The 18,983-nt window shown below is 41.7% G+C and overlaps 1 protein-coding gene across 4 annotated transcripts in view; it reads right to left on the bottom strand.

Moving 5' to 3' along the window:
- Positions 1–517: 517 nt before the first annotated feature.
- PDE7B (phosphodiesterase 7B) overlaps positions 518–18,983 on the bottom strand; it is a 281,977-nt gene continuing 263,511 nt past the window's right edge. For all 4 annotated transcript variants that reach the window (XM_048844467.2, XM_048844464.2, XM_048844465.2 and 1 more), the window contains 5 exons: positions 14,447–14,538; positions 13,160–13,304; positions 10,920–11,016; positions 9,517–9,597; positions 518–6,201 (listed from right to left, as the gene is read on the bottom strand). In XM_048844467.2, the coding sequence (XP_048700424.1) occupies positions 5,984–6,201; positions 9,517–9,597; positions 10,920–11,016; positions 13,160–13,304; positions 14,447–14,538 (633 nt within the window). In that variant the 3' untranslated portion in view covers positions 518–5,983. The remainder of the gene's footprint in view (positions 6,202–9,516; positions 9,598–10,919; positions 11,017–13,159; positions 13,305–14,446; positions 14,539–18,983) is intronic.

Genomic DNA, 18,983 nt, shown 5'->3' with positions numbered 1-18,983 from the left:
GTAGTCCAGCTAGGCAGGTAGCTTCTTTCTGACAGTGTGTAGCCTCAGTTGCTTCAGAGGAAAGTGCAAGAAACTCCACAGTAGGTAGATGTGACCTAATCTGCACCCTAATTTTAGACTGTAATGGTTAAAGATTGGCTTAAGCATGAGGGTTTTCCCCTCCCTTCCAAAGCTCTCATTTTATTACTATCTGTTGTAACTCTGGACATTTAGCCCTGTTTGAACATCCACATATTACATCTTTAGGACAAAAACACAGAAACAATTGACTACATTTTTCTCTGGTGCATTACAGTTAAGTACATGGAGTCACTGTAGGGATGAATTTGGGCCACTGTGTTTCCCATAAACAATATACAGGTAAATTGGTAGCTTAGTGGCTGGGGGTGGTCCAGGAGGTTGGGGGGGAGGGAGAGGAAGAATTCTGACTGCCTTGTCAAGTCAGAAAATTTTAGCAAGTGTTAAGCAAATGTTTCACAGACAACTGTTTCTTCTACCAATAAACTTCAGCTCCATGTCATTCTGTGATTCTTTTTATTGTCATCCTTTGACATGATGAATACTTACAGCAGTATGTAAAACAAAAAAGATACAGTTAAATCTCTCGTTTAATTCTTGGCATCACTGCATAGCAGTCACAGAATTTTCACACAATCTGTTACTTCCTTTCAGCTTGTTACACATGATGTGCACATACACAGACACGAGCAGAATCCTAGTCCAACTGAAGTCACTGGAAGCTGATTTCACTGGCACCAGGATTTAGCTCATATAGTTGTATTAGGTATCTGTATGGCTGTGTAATACATTTTACAATAAACATGACATGTCTATACAATTTTGTGTTCAAAGATTAACAGAATATACTGTACATCCGTGTCAAACTTTTTATGCTCTGCATGTAAAAGTTTGTGTACCTAAAATATAGGATGGATTATAGCAATAAATGATTGTTTGCACCAACAGGAAAGTACACATTCTTGCAGTACAGCTTGCCTCTTTTTTAATTTTTTTTTCATTTTTGTATTTGCATGCTTGGTTATTTCAGATTTAATCTTCTATTGTAAAAACAAAATTAACATCAGACTAACCTTTATGCATAATTACCAATGAATTACAAGTACTGATCTTCTGTGGCACAAGTCAGGCAAAAGGGACCATCTTATATTCAGTTCAGTGACACAGACTGTCTCTCAGCAGGGACTAAATTGTGGTTGGAATGTGGCCTGACTGGCCTGATGAAAGTCAGCCCTGCTACAGCTTGTGGGGTGGTCTGGGATCGCTGCTCCCACTGCAGCTGTTTGGCTTTTTTCTTGGTTTTGGCTGACTTAGACGGTGGAGTCTACTAACCCTGAGGGCTAGTGAAGTGTCTGAGATGCAGTGTGAAGGATGGTCCACTTCATTTGGTGCACATGGAATTTCTTTCATACAGCCTTACAAGATAGGCTGACTGAACTGCATAAGTTAAAACAATCATAGAGAGAAAAGAGGGGCTAGTAGGCCATCTATTCCACTATAGGCCCCTTTTTGGTTGGTTTGACCCTTGCTCGGTAATTGTTTTGGGTAGGTGTTGTTTGAAGAACAATGTGCAGTACAGTCCTAGCTGGTTTAACGCACAGTCGGTCACTTCTCCTTTTGTTGTGCTGCATGAGAAGGCTGACCAATCTTGCTGTGTTTCGAGGCTTGCGAAGCTTATGTTATAGCCTTTTCAAGGCGCATCTGTAGGCTGCCTCCTTCAGCTAAATCATGTTTTATCTGAAGCCTTGAGGTGCTCCACAATCCACAGTAAGTTCGAAGGCAAGCCAGCGCCTGTCATTTTTGTCCAGTCACCAACTCTGCTGACATGAATTCTAAATCTACTCTCTTTCTTCAACCATGTTGTGCATAATGGCCTACAAGATTGTGTTTTGCTAATGAGTCCTTTGGCTGCTACTGTAACTCATCTACTTTTCTTACATTTGTTTTGTCTAAAATATGAAGTATGTCTTGGGCTAAAACAGTGACCTGCCACGATGTGTCTCTCTCTCTCTCTCTCTCTTGCATGTTTACTTCTGTATTGCTTTCATTAGTGGTCTAAATGCTGATCCTCTGCTTCTATTTAAGGCTCTGATACAGCAAAAAACATGCTTAATCAATCAAGGCTAATAGTCTAATTAAACTATTTCCCTTGCTTTAATTAATTTTTAATTACAGCATTCACATCTATGGCAGTACATAATCTTTCCATTAAGAAAACAAATTTGGGTTTTAACCAAGATAAGTGATCTATATTTTTTGTGTAGCAGTATGTTTGAGAGCTCTTTTAAGGATGTGCTTCTAAAAAGTGAACCCAACTGGAAAACTCTTGAACTTGAGCTGTGCAGCCCCAATAGGCCCTCTTAGAAGAAGTAAGAATTAATTTACATAGGTCTTCTATAAAGTGTCAAATGCAGCTAATGGGACAAAAGTCCATATCCTCCTCTTCTGTGCAAATGTTTTATTTTTCCCTACCTCTTCATTCTATTGCCCCATTCCCAGCCTGGAGTTTTACAAGTATTTCTGTGCTCCAAACAAGACAATATACAACACAAGAATCAACAGTGTATATTTAGTTGCTGGTGGTGTTGAACTGAGTGCATCAAATGCAGTCAGACATCTTCCATGGGGAAAATAAATGGTGGAACTCACCCAGAATTCCTGCTTTACAGCACAGAACCCAAAACTGTCTGGGTGGCAGGCACCTGCTCCCAGGGCTCACTTCACAGCCCTCTTTTGATGTGAACTGGTCTCGAGCACCTGAGGCAAATTGGCTTAGATAGACCATGGCTAGTATAATTCCTTTGATTTACATGTCATTTAGGTAGGTGCTGAAGCCAGCCTGAATTCCTTTCAAGTATTGTTTCAACTAGTACAAGTTATTGTTTGCAACTTTGCAGGTGTGTGCATTTCAGTTTCATGAAAAATTTTTAAGAGCAGCTTTTTTAGTTTAGAGTAGTTAGGAACTTTAACTTTATAAGGGTTGACATGAATACCAGATTTTAGGTGCTAATAATAAAAGTCCAGATTGTATTGTGGACATCATAGCAGACCTCTGAGTGTGCAAAGATCTGCCCCTGGATCTATTTTCTACAAACTCCTCAGAACAGCAAATTAAAGTATGAAATGCCACAATGATCTGACTATCTCTACTAGCATGTAGCAACAGAAACAGCTGGCAACATACAATACTGAATAGACTTGTTTCATTCAAAGGCTATAGAACAGCTTACAAAAAAATTCTTCCAAGCTAACTGGAGAGAGGTTTACATTTATAATTAAAAACAAACAAAAGGGATGGGGCATTATCTTTCCCACTTCTGAAGATACTTAAAAAGCCTGCCCATCTTCTAAAGTGCTGTTTATCCTTCAAGGGCTTTGTGTTATGAGTAACACATGTCCTGACTTATTCTAAACCTGTGGAGTATCAGGAGGAAAAATAGGTCCCTAAAAGAATGCAGCAGTACAAACAATAGAAGGGGCATTTATTTCGATCACAGATGATGCAATGGTTGAAAAGGCAACAACTGTGTTTTGGAAGGGAACATACTCTTGTTCCACTACTTAAGCAGTGGTTTCTCCCTCCCTGAATTGCAGGCACTGTTAGTAAGATCAGATAGCAAACTGCAATGTGATGTGTGTCCTGCTTGGAAGGCTTGAGGAAGAAAAATGTTCTCATTGTCCATTATCTACTGCCACACAATATTAAATGATAGGAGAGGACCAAGCTATCTGGCCCAACATGCTCCATCTTTCCAGTGTTATCTAAATTTCAACTTTGTACTTCACTATATGCTTCAGTCCCTTTCTCCACCAATTGATTCTACACATGTATTACTCATTACATGCATATCCTTCTTTACTAAAACTCAGATTATGCCCTTAATTGATTGGATCTCTTATGGGTATGAAAATTTTACCCCTAACAACATCATTTATCCTTTTTATAATTAAAATATCCCTTATTACCTTTCACTTTTACACCAAGAGTAAACCTATCATTTTCAAACGTTCTCTATAAATTTAACATTAACTGGGTTGGCCTATGTTGCTCTCTCTCCAAGACAATCATGTCACACAATACAATTGTACTACTATGGAGCCTGAAATGGAGGACCACTTTCTAAGAGAAAACTCTTTAAATAAGTGACACAATTTTGAGTAGAAAAAATAGTTATGTCACAGCATTGTACTTGCTATCAGAGTAACACACTACAAACACACACTTGACTAACGCGAGTTAGTGCCCCAGGTTGAAGTCTCATCTGACTGGAGGAACTTAAGGAACAGGTTCCAATGAATGTCCCAACAGAGGATATTTATGGGATAGGCTACAATGCATAACTTTCAAAAATACTGGAAGTGAGAAGGGGAAGTGCCCGTATAACTACTGCCAGTAATAGTTAATCACGACTTAAAATAGGTTGTAGCCAATCTAGTAAACTCATTAAGTGAGATTTAAAAATAATAAAAGATGGGAAAGAAAGTATTTTTATTAAGATGGGGGAAAATACCTAAAAACTTATCTAAAGACTAAAAAATAAATAAAAAATGACATTACAGTTCTGCATCATTTGAGAAAGCAAATGGAATCTAGAACTGCCAGAATGCCTGGATCAAAACCAGCATCCAACCCTCACTTGGGTGTGTCTGGCATTGTGGGCTACTCTGCTACTTAATAAAAATAAAAACTCATGACTCCATGTTTACCAGTTTGAACTGTAAAATAGATTGCTGTGGTTTAAAAAAAAATATCTTCAGGCTTTGTGAAGCATCTGATTAGACTGAGTGTGCACTATGCCATGGATTAAACAATATGAGTTCATATGGAATGCATGTGAAGTTTCCAGAAAGTGCCCTGACAGATTTCATTCTTTTATGACCTCTGCTGGAAGGCTGAAAATGGAAAGAGAGTTCAGATGCTATGATTTGGACAGCTAGCAGTGAAGGATGCTAAAAGTTAAGGCCTTTATCTGCAAACAATAGTGTATTAATAAACTCTATACCATATTTACAAATGCTTTCTCTTGTATTAAAACTAACAGTATTCTGTTCACAGTGCCATTGTTTATACAGGTAGCAATCCCATAATACTTCAGTATTTTGGCATGGGAATCAGTAGCGCTTTGTATTTACAGAAAATGTACACATGGATACAAACATGTCATTGAAACAGAGTCATCAAAAAGATAGATCTGGTAATGTTGCAAAGATTTAGACTGTATAACACCTTCCCTTTCATTTGCCAGGGACTGCAGTTCCCTACAGTGAGAAGATGTCCATCTCTTATCTAAAGTGGCATAAAAATGATTAACCAAATGAGCCTTGTCCCGCTTGAGTTGTATGTACATAGAGTAACCTCGGTCCAAGGTTTCTAGATCTGTTGTCTAGTGCACAGAATACAAAAGTTAAAAAGGTTTTTTAATTATTTTAATTATTAAAATAATGAGATTCTCTTCTCTGTGCACTCTCACTCAGCCAATATCCTCTGAGTTCTGAAGATGCTGGTGGTTTAATGCGCAGTCCAGCTGCCAGACTTAAAACTGTGCATGGCGCTCTGGGCCTATATACAGCTACCTGTCACAATATGAGCCAGGGTGAATGAAATATGTTGGCATCTCCCATGCTTTCTCTTTAATCCTCCCCATTAGTTGGTAGCCACTTAGTGGCCCAGCTTCATCACTACTGAACGGAGTTCCTTATTCAAGCAGTTAACGATCAGAAGTGATGAATGGCTTCAGATATATGTAGAAGGATAAGGAAGAGGAGGGAGTGAATTCAAAGGAGCTCAGATTTGAAACCCAGAAGTAGGGTGGGTTTATTCATGAGGACCCTTATAGTTTCTGTTTCCCTTTTTCTTCCCTTTCCACATTGCTGATGATGGCCTTGCAGGTCCTTACGATTTGGCTTACTGTTGTGACTAACAAAGAAGAGACAGCAGTACTATAAGGAAGAGTTAAAACTGGCACTATGGGATGTCACCTTCATTTAAAGTCTGCTCTTCATTTTCAGTCACTTGACCTGAGTGGTCATTGCTCCTGCAACTGCTGTGTTGCTTGTGGAGCAAACTCCTCCACTTGGCCTTGTTCCTCCTGAGATGGCTTAGCATATTTTCAGATAGGGGAGTATCTCCTGTAAACTTGGCCCATTCCTCAAAGAGTGGCTCTACGATGTAGGTCATGAAACCTGGGGAAACACGAGACAAGACATGTAAGGAGCAGTATCATTCACCAAATGCCTTTCCCTGCAGTTTGGGTGGTTAAAGGGCAGTGAACAAAGTCACAGAACCCCAGAGACAAATAACAAATCAGCCCCTAACTCAGACCCTTAAACTGAGGATTGTGGAATATGTATCCTCTAGGACCATTGCAAACTCAGATTGGCTGGCTCTGTCTGTATAATAATTGAAACATGTATAAGACAACACCCTTTTTAGGCAACCTCCTGTCCTGAAATCTCTCTCAAATATTCTCACACTTACTGTGCACAATTCTACTCTACCTATATTCGACTTCTTTTAAGCAGCTGATTTTTATCCTTACCTTGAATGGTTGCTCAAGATAGGTTTCACTGAATGTGTATTTGAGTATACCGTGTGAATCAGGACTTTTATGGTCTGGTTCTGAGCTGTACATTAATGGAGTTATTTACAAAGCTTAGTCCAAGTGCAAATCCTTGAGTCGGAAATGAACTTATGCTCTTATTTGGAAAGAGCTGCAGCAGCACAATTAACGTTTTGGGTTTTGGTTCTGTTTAGTCAGAGGCTTTTGCAACATAGAATGGATTAAAAGGTCACAGAGTGGGCCTTTTGTGTATGGCAGTGTGCATACCCGGATCGTGGGCTAGAGCCATATGTTGGCCTATAACGTGGAAATGATCTAGTATCTCTGAATGTTGGGAAGGTATCACTTTTCTAAGCCATGGCTAGAGAGAGGGATTTTATCATCCACCTCACTTTTCACCCTGCAGCAGCTATGGTGGCAAAAGTGCGCACAGGGAGAGTGAATATTTTAATTACATCTCTAACTGAGGAGGATTTAATACTTTTTTTAATATGACCAAAATCACTTTAGATAGAAGAGAAAACAAATGAAGGCCGTGACTGCAGTTTGATCTCAGAAGTAGGCTGTTAAACTAAAGTTCTGCTTTCAGTTTCTCCTGAAGCTAGTGCACTGGTTGTGTAATAATGCAGCATTGGAGATGTTTATAAATTTGCACTGCTGACTGGGAAACCCACTGCAGATTAAAAGAATTTTGTAAATAAATGAAAGAATACAATGCAAACATAACGCATCATAAAATGTGCTGTGTTCATCAGACATATGTAAAAAGAAAAGGAGGACTTGTGGCACCTTAGCGACTAACCAATTTATTTGAGCAAAAGCTTTTGTGAGCTACAGCTATGTAGTTTACTTTTACAAAATAAAACATTTACTACAATTCAGAAGTATTACACATATCACCAATCAAGTCTTAATATTCTAATGCACTATAGCACTTTCCTGTTCGTCTTAGCTGAGAAACAAGGTGAAACAACCATATTGTGTGAAGTAGTGCTGATCAGAGATGTTCTGCTGTATTTTAAAAAGATATCAATATATCTTTTTTGTTTTTCTATTATATTTACTCATTTTCACAGTAAGTGACATTCTGGAATATTAATTTATATATAATTCAGTAAACTATGTGTATATGTATACTTTTGAGCTCCTTGCTTATATATTTCTGCCAGTACTGTATTCCTTCCCTCATTTATCTTCACAAACTTAATCTGAGAAGAAATCGGAGCCTCTTAAAAAAAGGCTCTAACTTTCACTGAAATAAGAAAAATAAAGGTAGTTAGCACCTGGCATCTAATGACCCAAAAGGGCTTTAGACACTTACTACTCCTCATAACACACACATGAATAGTTATGGTTATCCCTGCCCTACAAATAGGGAAACTGAGGCCCAAGGAGGCCAAAGGTTGGAAAAGGAGAGGGTCAAATCTAGAATTAGAACCTGGGTTTTCTGACTCCCGGTTCTTTGCTTTCTAGCATCTGGTGGCTTTCTCAGAGGTTTGCCTCTCACACATTTGATAAGCAAGAACCACCCTAAGGAAAAAGTGAAGCAATGTTTTGGACAAGCAAACCTATAGGCCTGAATGTTGCCATTTAGATATAATCCCAATCTCATGAAGGTGATAACTCCTGATACGTACATTGGGAAAGGGCTGGTACAACTAAAATCATTGCTGGGTGTTGGTGCCTGCTGGAACCAATAGTGCTATTAGGTGTACGGTCCGAACCCAATGTGAAGAGCTGAATGTCCCTTGGTCTTTCTAGCATTGCCTTATTTAACCATTGCTAACCTAATTATTTGTATTCCCTATGGGAATCTCACAATCTAGAAAGGTCTGTTGCAACTTCACTCTTTGTGAAATCTGTTACTAATGCTGCTGCTCTGTAGGAAAAGATTATTCCAAAGCAATGTTTCATATCAGCTAAGAGGAACTTGATCTCAGTGGTAGAGTGAATCAGAATTGCCCAACTCAAAGCAATTACAAAGGGAGATTCAAAACCACCAGTTATTTACTATCATGTTTTTAAACTTGTTTCCATCTCGTGTGTTCCATGGCTTGGAGAAGGAGCAAACACATTTTAAATAACACAGTTCTTCAATGGTGAATGTTTGGCACAGTATCTGAAAGGTTACTCAACTGCTCAGTCATGCACATTGTCTGAAACGAGGTGCATTTTGAAAACAATGAGTAAAAATAAACCATTGGGCTTCTGGGGTGGTCTACAAACAGTGCACTAGAGCCTGAGCTTAACCTTCAGCCCACTTTCTGGGATGGGAGGGCTGTGGAGGCCACAAATTCAGTTTTTGTGGCGTAGGGAAACCCTGCTCGTCTTGGCGGAGCATGGTTGTAGTGTGAGAACTTGGAGGAAGAAGGAAAGGGGGGAAATTAGGGCTCTAGAGAACTCACGGAAAACAATGAATGATTCATTCAGAGTTCTTGAGAAACCATCTTCCACTGGCTCACTAACTAGATTACATGCCCATTGCAGCATGAGTACTGCATTATGGAGTATTTAGAGGGAATTTTTCTGGGAGGTCAGAATGGGAAGCAGGGATTGAGTTAGTTTGACTGGGAGGCTCTAAATAGGTAAAAGGTTTCATGAAATTCTTTACTTCACTCAGGACTATCACAGCAAACAAGTGGCATATTCCACTAAGTGGGATCATGCTGCAACTGTCTGAACTTCTCTTTGAGGATCATTCATCCTCGCGTGCTGCCACTGTGTCACTCCTCTGCTTGTTTACATTACGGCTGCACTCAGCCTTGCTCTTGGTTCATCTGGCTTGGTTGGCAAATGGTTTTTATTTTCATCCCATGTAACTCCTGGAGTTATTGAAGTTTTTGGTATAAAACTACACATCTATTTTCTACTTAGCTTGTGTTTCACCTTTGGGGTGGAGGGGGGAGGAGAAAGACAAAAGAATGAAAGTTAAGCTCACCAATTTGTATACTTGGTATGGAGTCCTTCTGCTGATTACAAAGAGGGCTTATTTCCAATTCAAATTTTTGTTCCAGATCACCTACCACAAAGAAAGGAGAACAACATTTTTGCCACTTGGCAATATTGAATATGATCCTTTATTCCTTATAGTATGGATGGAACAGCAAATCCTAGGAGAACTGAAATCTGCATTAACCCTTACATTTCATCACCATTTGATGTCCCGATGGACATCACCAATTTAAAGATAGACTGCAAGGCTCAACATGATCATAAACGATCCGCATAGAAATCTGCAGTTAGAAATCTGAGGCAGGGCCTGTTACACATGCCTAAACAAATAAAACCAACAATTTAAGATGTCACCGGAAATGACTGTAAACAGGATGATCCTCTGGTTCATAGAAATCAGAGCTGAATGTATCTCCTTCCATAACCTGCCAAGGCAGCTGTACTTTCTGGGACAACACAGCTAAGAAAACCCAGGATGAAGTATATGAGAGGTGGGCATTTTTACCACTATGTGGCTAATTTGGTGTGAAACTGCCTATGAAGGCCAGCTATTGCTGACAACCATGCTCAGTTCTGGTTTAAATTTGTAGTGTGGACATGAAATTCAGTATTCCAGAGCATTACACTTGCTCTTCTACCATCTTCTCCCCTTCCTTTAGGCTCTATTACTACTACTAAAAAAGGATTTAACAGTGATTAAATTCCACTACATCCTCACTGTGTTGTAGCACAATCTGGCCTGGCCTGTGCAGATGGAGCCAAATGGATGTCGTTACCATGTTAAAAACCATGTTTAGCTTTGCTGTCAGTAGGGGTTAGAAAATGTTTACAGTTAGACTCCCTAGATTGCGTTACAACTTGGCTTAGTGGCGAGCATGTTTGGACTGTGTCTAATTTCCCTACAACTGTGGAGGAGAAGGAAAGAGCAAGTGTAACACTCTAAGGGTAGGAATTGTAGTTATATTTTGGAAAGCAAAGGAAAACAAGTGATGGCGGTGTAATTTCTGAGCAGTACATACCCATGGGGGTTTCAGCTCAGAGCGGATAACAATGACCAGGTGGCATCTGAAGAAGATGTAGATTTTATACAGTTAATTAAAGGTTCAAGGCAAAGCAGAACCACCCTGACACCGCCTTACAGGGGCAATCGGATCAAAGAAATACCCGCCACTCTTCTATTTCATTTCCTCCTCTTGCCCCTCTTTACCAACCACTTGCAAAATAAGGGCACATTTCTGCTTGTCATCATATTTTTGGACAATTTCAGGGGAGAATTGAGTAGTTGATTGTAGAGCAAACGCCACTGGAGATTAGCCAATTTCTCTCTTGTCACATTAAGTGTCTTAAAGAACAAAGTGAAAGGAGAATTCAGTATATCAGACGGCTGACCTTGTCGGTAGAATTCCTCACAGACCCTTTCACTCCACTGCTTGCTCATCTCCCAGAGCCGGCAAGGATTGCAAATGTCAGCACACTTCAGCGCTATCTGAAAGTAGAGGAGGAGAGTGGTAGGGAGAAGAAATTATTAGCTAGCAATCGTTCAGCAGTGAATTTATTGCACTCTGAGGTGCCGTAAAACTGCTGGGTCCTGCAAGCTTGCTGCCAAGATGGATTCAAGAATACATTATAGAAACTGAGCCCTGCCCAAATGTGCCACTTCAGGAAACAGCACTTATTCAAGCCTGTAACAAAACCTTCATTCAGAGCCTCATTTTATAGTAGCGAGAATGAGAGAAGCACCACATTCCAAGTGTGCAGAACCTCTTGGATAGGACTGGTGGTGGGCAAGCCAACAAAAGCTTCAGGCTGACTCCTGCTGCCTGCCTGCCTTGGCATCCATCAATGAGGAGAAGGAAATGGAGAGCCAAGCCAGTGTGAAACTATTTGGGCATCACTTCTTTATGGTCTCAGTGATTGACCTTACATATCACTTTGATAATGCTTGGGTTTGATACGTGTATACAGTCAGCTCAGAGGGGTCAGCCGTGTTTTTGTTTACTGAGCTAAGTATAGGACCTTCTGGTTTGCCCCTGACATGTTATCAATTTGCTAGCAGTTGAAAGTGCTTTGCTGAGGTAGAGCTGGGGTAGGACTGGCAAGGGAAGGAAGTATAATCAAGTAATTGCTGCTTCTTCAGAAGAGTAAGATATGCAATAATCTGCCTGTCTTGCCTCCTTGAAACAAAATGTCTTTTGTGTGCTTTCTTCCTGGACAAAGCACATCTAGTTGATGGGTTTATTATTAGACTTCATGATAGGGCAAAATGCTGGTGCAGATGCCAAAGGCATAGGGATTGCAGATCTCACCTATGGTAAGAGTCATTACCTACTTTCTAGAAAATAAACCGAGGTGGAGAAAGGGTGCAATTTATTTTGTAGGCACCATGGGCTCTAGTCATTTAGGCATGGGACTAGAAATCAAGAGACCTACATTCTAATTCTGGCTGGACACTAATTAGCTTTGTGACCATAAGAAAATCACGTATGTTCTCTGAGCTTCAGTTTCCTCATCTGTAAAATGGGTATAAAGAAATAAACTACTAAAGTATGTTTTAAAAGGAATATTAAGGCCAGTCAGTTTAATCCAATGGACCTTGAGGAATGGGTAGCACCCCTTCCCCAATTGCCAAGTATGAGTTTTCACAGAGCAGTTGTTTTTCATGATTTCTCCACTGGAACCCATGCTGCAGTCTGCACCATCATTTTGCCCCATCTGTCATGAAGCATGGTTACAAACCCATTGCCTAAATGTCGTGCTCGATGAAGAAACCAGGCCTAAGACATTTTGTTCAAGGAGGCAAGACAGGCAAACTAGTACATATTACTCTTCTGAAGGAGTAGTTACCTGAATATCATTCCTTCCCCCACCCGACCCCAGCAGTACCTCAGCAAAGCATTTTAAGATGGCAGCAATTAGAGTTTGTTTTTAACTGATGATAATTACTTGAGGTGTTTTGTATGATAAAAGCTATTTATGAGCAGGCAGCTTTGTGTGGTGCTATTTCTACAGATACAGATACATTTCTACAGATACATGCAGCATACAGCTACCTTTAAGTTAATAGTGAAGGTGATGGAATGGGTGGAAACTTGTTCTGAAGATACCATTAACTACCGCAGTATAGCTAGAAGAAGCAATTTGAGACCATCTGATTTTAAATTAATTTGGTTCTTTCATTATCTGGGGAAGAACGGCCATGGCAGTGGTGGCCTCTATGCAGATGGAGATTAGGAGCATCAATGAAGTGATCACTGCTCGGGCACCTACTGCCAACTCCTCTGTGAAAATGCATTGTCAGTGGCTGGAGTAAGAGACTGAGCCTCCTACCCTCTGCTGAAGCAGCAGTTGCCATGACAGGGGAAATAGTCAAGTGGGGAGGAGAGAGACATGGCAAGAGACAAAGTGGCCTGCAACTCAAAAGGTGAATAATAGTTGATCCTTTGCCGCATCTGCTATATTCAGATTATAACATAACACCTGGTACCTGGGAAAGTATTGGAGATACGGTTTTGCTGGCTTTGAAACACGTTAGGTGACAGCACCAAAGCAATTAAGATGGCGGGTGATGGGTACCCTGAGGCTGAGCTAACATACATACACTATTCCTTTAAGGGGGGAAAAAAAAGTACCTGAAGCATAAAATGTCTGTCTGGTGCATCCTCCAATCTCAGATCCTTATTTTCCAGGTGAGCTTTCAACCGGGTCAAAAACTCATTCTGTCTATTGATGTCTGTTGCCAAGATGAGGGAGCCCAGTTGCTGTTCGATATCCTGGCTGTAGGCAAGAAAAATGAGCCCTTTTGAACATGGGATTGTTGAATATCAATGGTTTTAAACCACTTCATAGCCTGTCTCCTTCTAAGTATTATGTGATGACTCCAGCTAGCAGAGGGAGTCCACTTCATTGTTCTCCATTGGGATAGCTTGCAGGAGACCGGCAATTTAGCTGGTTATGGGATGTATGTGGAATAGGAAGTGTGGCAGAATAATCATGTGGGCGTAAATTGCCCCGGGAGCTTCCATAAGGTATTGTGAAGAATGAAAACGAAACAGCAGGATGTGTTACTGGGTGAACATAAAAGGCATCTAGAAGAATCAAAGTCACAGGGTTTTAGATTGGCAGCCGAACAAACGCCAAGGCATTGTACATTATTTCTTTAAAGAAGGACTGAAAAGAAGGGGATTGGATGATTTAGAAAATTACTAATGGGATAGAAAGCCTGTCCTTTCTATATAATCTGTTTGCCTTCTTCCCAAGTCACCAGTGGTTAAAACGTAACACTGGAGAGCTGCTTGGTAGTTCGTGTGAAAAATTTGTCTCCATCCATTTCCCAAGGATCAACACCGTGCACAGGTACACACAAACAACTGCAGCAACAACCAACACGCTACCGTCAGCTCCGCCTACATTCAGTCTCTGTTCTTTCTGCTGACTTTGCCATCTCCCTCTGCTCAGAGAGACAGTCAGATTTGAAGCACATTCTTCTGGTAGTGTGGGAGACACCGAGGGCATATCTACATGACCGATGTCTTCTGTCTCCCACCATTGTTAACACTAACTCTGAGTAGGTTTAATTGATATGGTGTAAAAAACCAACCAAACAAAAACAATGGGTGGCCATCGGTGCCTTCTCAGCACTGGGACTCCTAACAATGCTAATATTGGTGCAGCTGAGCAAGTATTAGCAAGAGTGACAAACTTTTAGGTACTATTACTTGTGATGCCCCAGCCCAGGTGCATCCCACACTATCAGGCCAATGTGCTTTATATCACCTTCAGGAGTGGGTGAGAGACTAGCTCAGCCTACAATCAGCCTTTGGCCCCTCTGCTTATGGTTTTTAGTCAAGCAATGAAATAGGCTATTGGTTTGTTTTCCCATGGAATTTATCAGCATGTTTCACATGGGTGGCACTTACGTCATTTCCTTTGGTAGATGGGCAAGGAGCCTTGATTCTCGAAGCATGCCTATTGTGGATCTCCAGTGATGATTTTCTAACACAGACACATTCTGAGGAGGAAGAAGGTAAGTAAATAAAAAGACATAGCAGATAGATTTCTTACATTTAACAGAGATGCATAAGATTTGCCAGACCTTGTAAGTGATCCATCTAATCAGGTTTCCTGCCACTACCAGTGGACAACACCTGATACTGCAGCCAAAGCCCCAAATCCCGTGAAGTGCCTAGCTAACTTAAATTCTATAGGTATGCCAAGCCTCAGGCAATCAGGTCATGCCAGGAGTCAGAGGTGTTCCTGCTGGTGAGTACCTCAAACACACTATTATTTTTGAGACCTTGGAGCACTAAGGGAACTCTTAAAAAATTCACACCACCATTTGTTTATTAAATAGTTGCAAACAAATTCATTTTTACAGTGTTTTAATAACGTCATAAGTGATGCATCTGTCCCTTCTATTTTTGTTCCTTTGTTCCCTTTTTTGTTCAGTTTCCATCTTTTCTCTTCTGTTTCTCCCCTGCTCTCTTTTTTCTCTCTTTTTCATTCCAGAAGTTGCGTCCCTTTCCAATTTCCTTCCTTCTTTTACATCTTTGCCTCTCTATGGTCATCATGGTACGCTGCACCTATTAGCCTGTTCTGCTTAGAACTTGCTCTTCTTTCCTAGTATCTTGTTCTGCTCAGACCATTCATGGTAACATGTTTATTATTACTGCTGGTAATGACTTCTGGACCTCTTCACTATTAATCTCTCTCCATTCTGGGGAACAATCAGTCACCATTATTACTTTCCTATTGCTTAACCAGTTTAGAATCTGCCCTGATAAGACTTGCTCCATACTTAGTTGTTTTCCTACAGAGTCTCCAAGAATGTAACCAATTAAAAGCTTTTAGAAAATCTATCTAAATGATTCCGACTGTATCACCTTCATCTATTACCGTTTACTTCTTAGAGGCTCTTATTTCCCTTACAGAAGCCAGCTTGATTTTGACACGGTCTGGTAACATTGTCTTTTACTATTATTTATTTGTATTACCATAATGCCTAAGAACCCTTGTCATGGGCCAGAACCTAATTGTGATAGATGCTGTACAAACACAGAACAAAAAAGGTATTCCCTGCCTCAAACAGTTTACAGTCTAAGTCTAAGACCAGAGCCCAACAGATGGGTACAGACAGACCAGCTGGGGCGTACAGGGAAACAATGAGACAATGTTGTCTAAATAGATAAGACAGACACAGGATGGGGGAATTGTGAAAACAAACAAGCAGCATGAACAATGTGATGGCAACAAAAGATCACGTTAGTGCCACGATTTTGTTTGGTTTTGTTTTTTTGGGAGGGTTTAGTTAGGGGATCAGCTAAATAGAAAGAAAAGGGAAAAGTGTGGGAGGGATGGGGCAGGAGAGGAGAGCGTAGAAGGAGCAGGTGTAGAGTGAAGCTGAAATGAAGAGATTGAGAGGAGGAGCCGGGACGGTTGGAGCAAACAGTCAATCAGCACAGGGCAGAGAAAGTCAGAGAACATTCTGCAGTTTCAGATGGAGCGTCCAAAGGTCCCTGTTTTGTCTGCTTCTGGTCCTATTGGCTGGGGTCTCTGGCTGGCTGCTCTATATTAAATATATTACTTTATCCTCAGGCTTTCAGTCAGCTTTCCTGGAGAGCACCAGATCAGTAATTCCTGGGATCTCCGGCTAGTGACTCAGTCAGTCATGGAAGGCTATGGTGGAATTAACACAATGCCCTTGGGGTCGTTTAGATAAGAGAGAATTCAGACATCTTTTGGGGTGGGTTTTTAAGCTGACAGTGAGAAATAAGGAGTCAGATGGAGATGAAGCATAACTGAAACTATTTGTTTACAGCTCCAGAGAGGTGGTTATAGGAATGTGTTTTTAGAGACCTGAAATTCTAAGAATGCACACTTCCTGGAAGAAAGCGTGGAATTCTAGCATGCAGGTCTCCTACAGAAAGCATTGGGAGGGAACATGTGCCAAAGCATAAACCAAAGATGTGTGAGAAGGATCACACCTGGATGGATAAGGCACACATGGAAGAAATAAGGAGGTAATTTCAGGGCAAATTTGTTTTTTCAAGTTTCTGGTATTTAAGCTACTGTTCTTCCTTTCTTATGCAGTGCTCCTGGGGATGCTTATTTACACATCCTTAGCTCATTCCTTTGACTTTTCTGTCAGTGTGTATAAATGAATTACACACATATGGGACAGTGTTCAATGAGTGAACAGCCATTCAATGTTTTGTTTTATTCTCATTGTTCCATGCGTGACTCTAGATCTTAATTACTGTACAGTACTCAAATCCTGCTCTAAAGACAATTATTAATTTAGTCATGGACTTTTCTCTGGTGCTCCTCAATATAGTATCTGAGTGCTTCCAAAAATATTTATTTATTTATTTCCACAACATTCCTGTCAGGCGAGGAGGTGGTATTATCACCATTTTACAGATGGGGAACTGGAGTACAGAGAGATTAAAGCTAAAAATATTCATTCATTTTGGGTTCTCAATTTGAGAAGTTGAGGACCTGATTTTTCCCTGTACTTGGCATTATATAACCTGTTATATGTTCAAAGCATAGCTCTTGTGAGTGCTCAGTATTTCTGTAAAACATACCCCAGGGTTTGAAATTGGGTACCCAGTAAATTAGGAACACATAATTAGTGACCACCTGTACAAAGTTTGGTTAGGTGATTTGCCCACTACCCCACAGGTACTCTGTGGCAGAGGCAGGGATATAATCCAGATCCCCAGGGCAGCATTCAACTGCTTTAAGCATGAGACCAGTCTTTCTCTTCCTGCAATCCCCTTCCTCATTCACTACACACCTTCCAACTTCTGCAACAACTGAGGCAGATAAAAGACCTACAGGCAAAAGTCTTAATCTGATCTCAATCTTCACCTCCATCCCAATGGCTCTCAGCCCCTTCTCCACATTCCTCATTGACTTCCCACACCTTGTTTTCCTGCTCAGCAAGTCCCATGCTCCCCACCTGCCTATTTCCAGTCCCAGTCTGCCAATCATATCAGCTTCATCTCCCAGCCAAGCAGGCTCCCTGTTGCAGTCTACTCCTTCTGCCACCTCCATCAAGGTTCCATGTGCACCAATCTAATTTACTGATGTGCGTGGCTCTTCGTGTGTGAAATTCATTTCAAACACACAAAGGTAGAGGTACTGTAGAGGGGAAGTGCAAAGTCCACTCCCCAAGCTCAGAGGCAGGGTGCACGTCTGCAGTGCAGCTCCCAGCAGCTATTACTGCATCCTATGAGCTGGAATAGCATCCCTTGCACCTCCCCATGGCTTGTGTGTGTGTGGGAGGGGGGCAATAGGGCCATTTTAGATCCCCTGGCCCAGGTGCATTGCTGCCCTCTGCAGCACATAGGGTATAAATACCTTTCCGTGTAGCTTGCATTCCACAAACCTCTGTGGAACATGACTGGGGGGCGGGTGAGAAGGGTCTTTGCACAAGCCCTCCAAGGTGAATTGCAGCCAAGATGCCCAATGTGTCCTGGATTTATAACATGAAGATGCAAAGATCCTAATCCCATAATATTCCTAACACAACACACTCAAACAGTGTCTAATGAGACGCCTATATACACTGCATACTGTGTAGCACGCAAGGTTGTAACTGGTGCCCCAACAAAATGGTGGGGCTGGGGCTTGCAGTTAGATAATAACCACCAAACATTGTGGCTCTGGCGGGGAGGGATATGTTGTCCTCTCAGCAGGGAGAGACGAGAAAAGGGAAAGCATCTGTACATTACACAGTGCCACCCAATTTCTGCATTCAGTGCAGGCTTTGGGTGGTGAGCAGTAAGTAAGGCCTGGGGTCGCCCTTGGTAGTCGGTTCAATTTCTGTCTGTGGTAGCCAAATGATGAAGATATAAAGAAATATTTAACATTTACTGAATCCTGTGTACAGAGTGACACAGGAGTGCTGTGGGACATATAAGGCAGATAGTCCTTGTTTTTAAATGGCTTGCCATTTTGACAAATGTGCTGCTCCACCCCTGCTGGTGTGACCTTGCACACATGGTTCATGAGTAGAGCTCCGTGTCTGTCACAGAGGTCACTGATTCTGTGACTTTCCGTGACCTCTGTGACTACTGCAGTGGCCAATGTGGCTGACCCCAGGGCTGCTCCGGGGCCAGCTGCTCAGGTGGCCCCAGGGACAGCCACACTGGAGTGGCCCTGGGGCCAGCCGCACAGGCCTCTAGTCGGGCAGCCTGGGCAGCTGGCCGCCGAGCAGTGGGTGCTGTGGTGGTCACTGCCTCCCCCCCACCCAGCCCTCCCCTGAGCAGTGCCCCTGCGCCCCCCCAAAACAGCACCCCCCGGCCCTCCCCTGAGCATCAGCCCCTCACCTCCCCCAAAACAGTGCCCCCCCAGCCCTCCCTTGAGCAGCAGCCCCTCACCCCCCCTCAAAAGCAGCACCCCCCGGTCCCCACCAAGCAGCAGCCCCTGCCCCCCCCCCCAGCAACTGTC

The sequence above is a fragment of the Caretta caretta genome, chromosome 3 (genome assembly GCF_965140235.1).
Source record: "Caretta caretta isolate rCarCar2 chromosome 3, rCarCar1.hap1, whole genome shotgun sequence".
NCBI classification, from domain to species: Eukaryota; Metazoa; Chordata; order Testudines; family Cheloniidae; genus Caretta; species Caretta caretta.
Note: the sequence above shows the minus strand (reverse complement) of the source record. Positions and strands in the feature narration are given on the sequence as shown.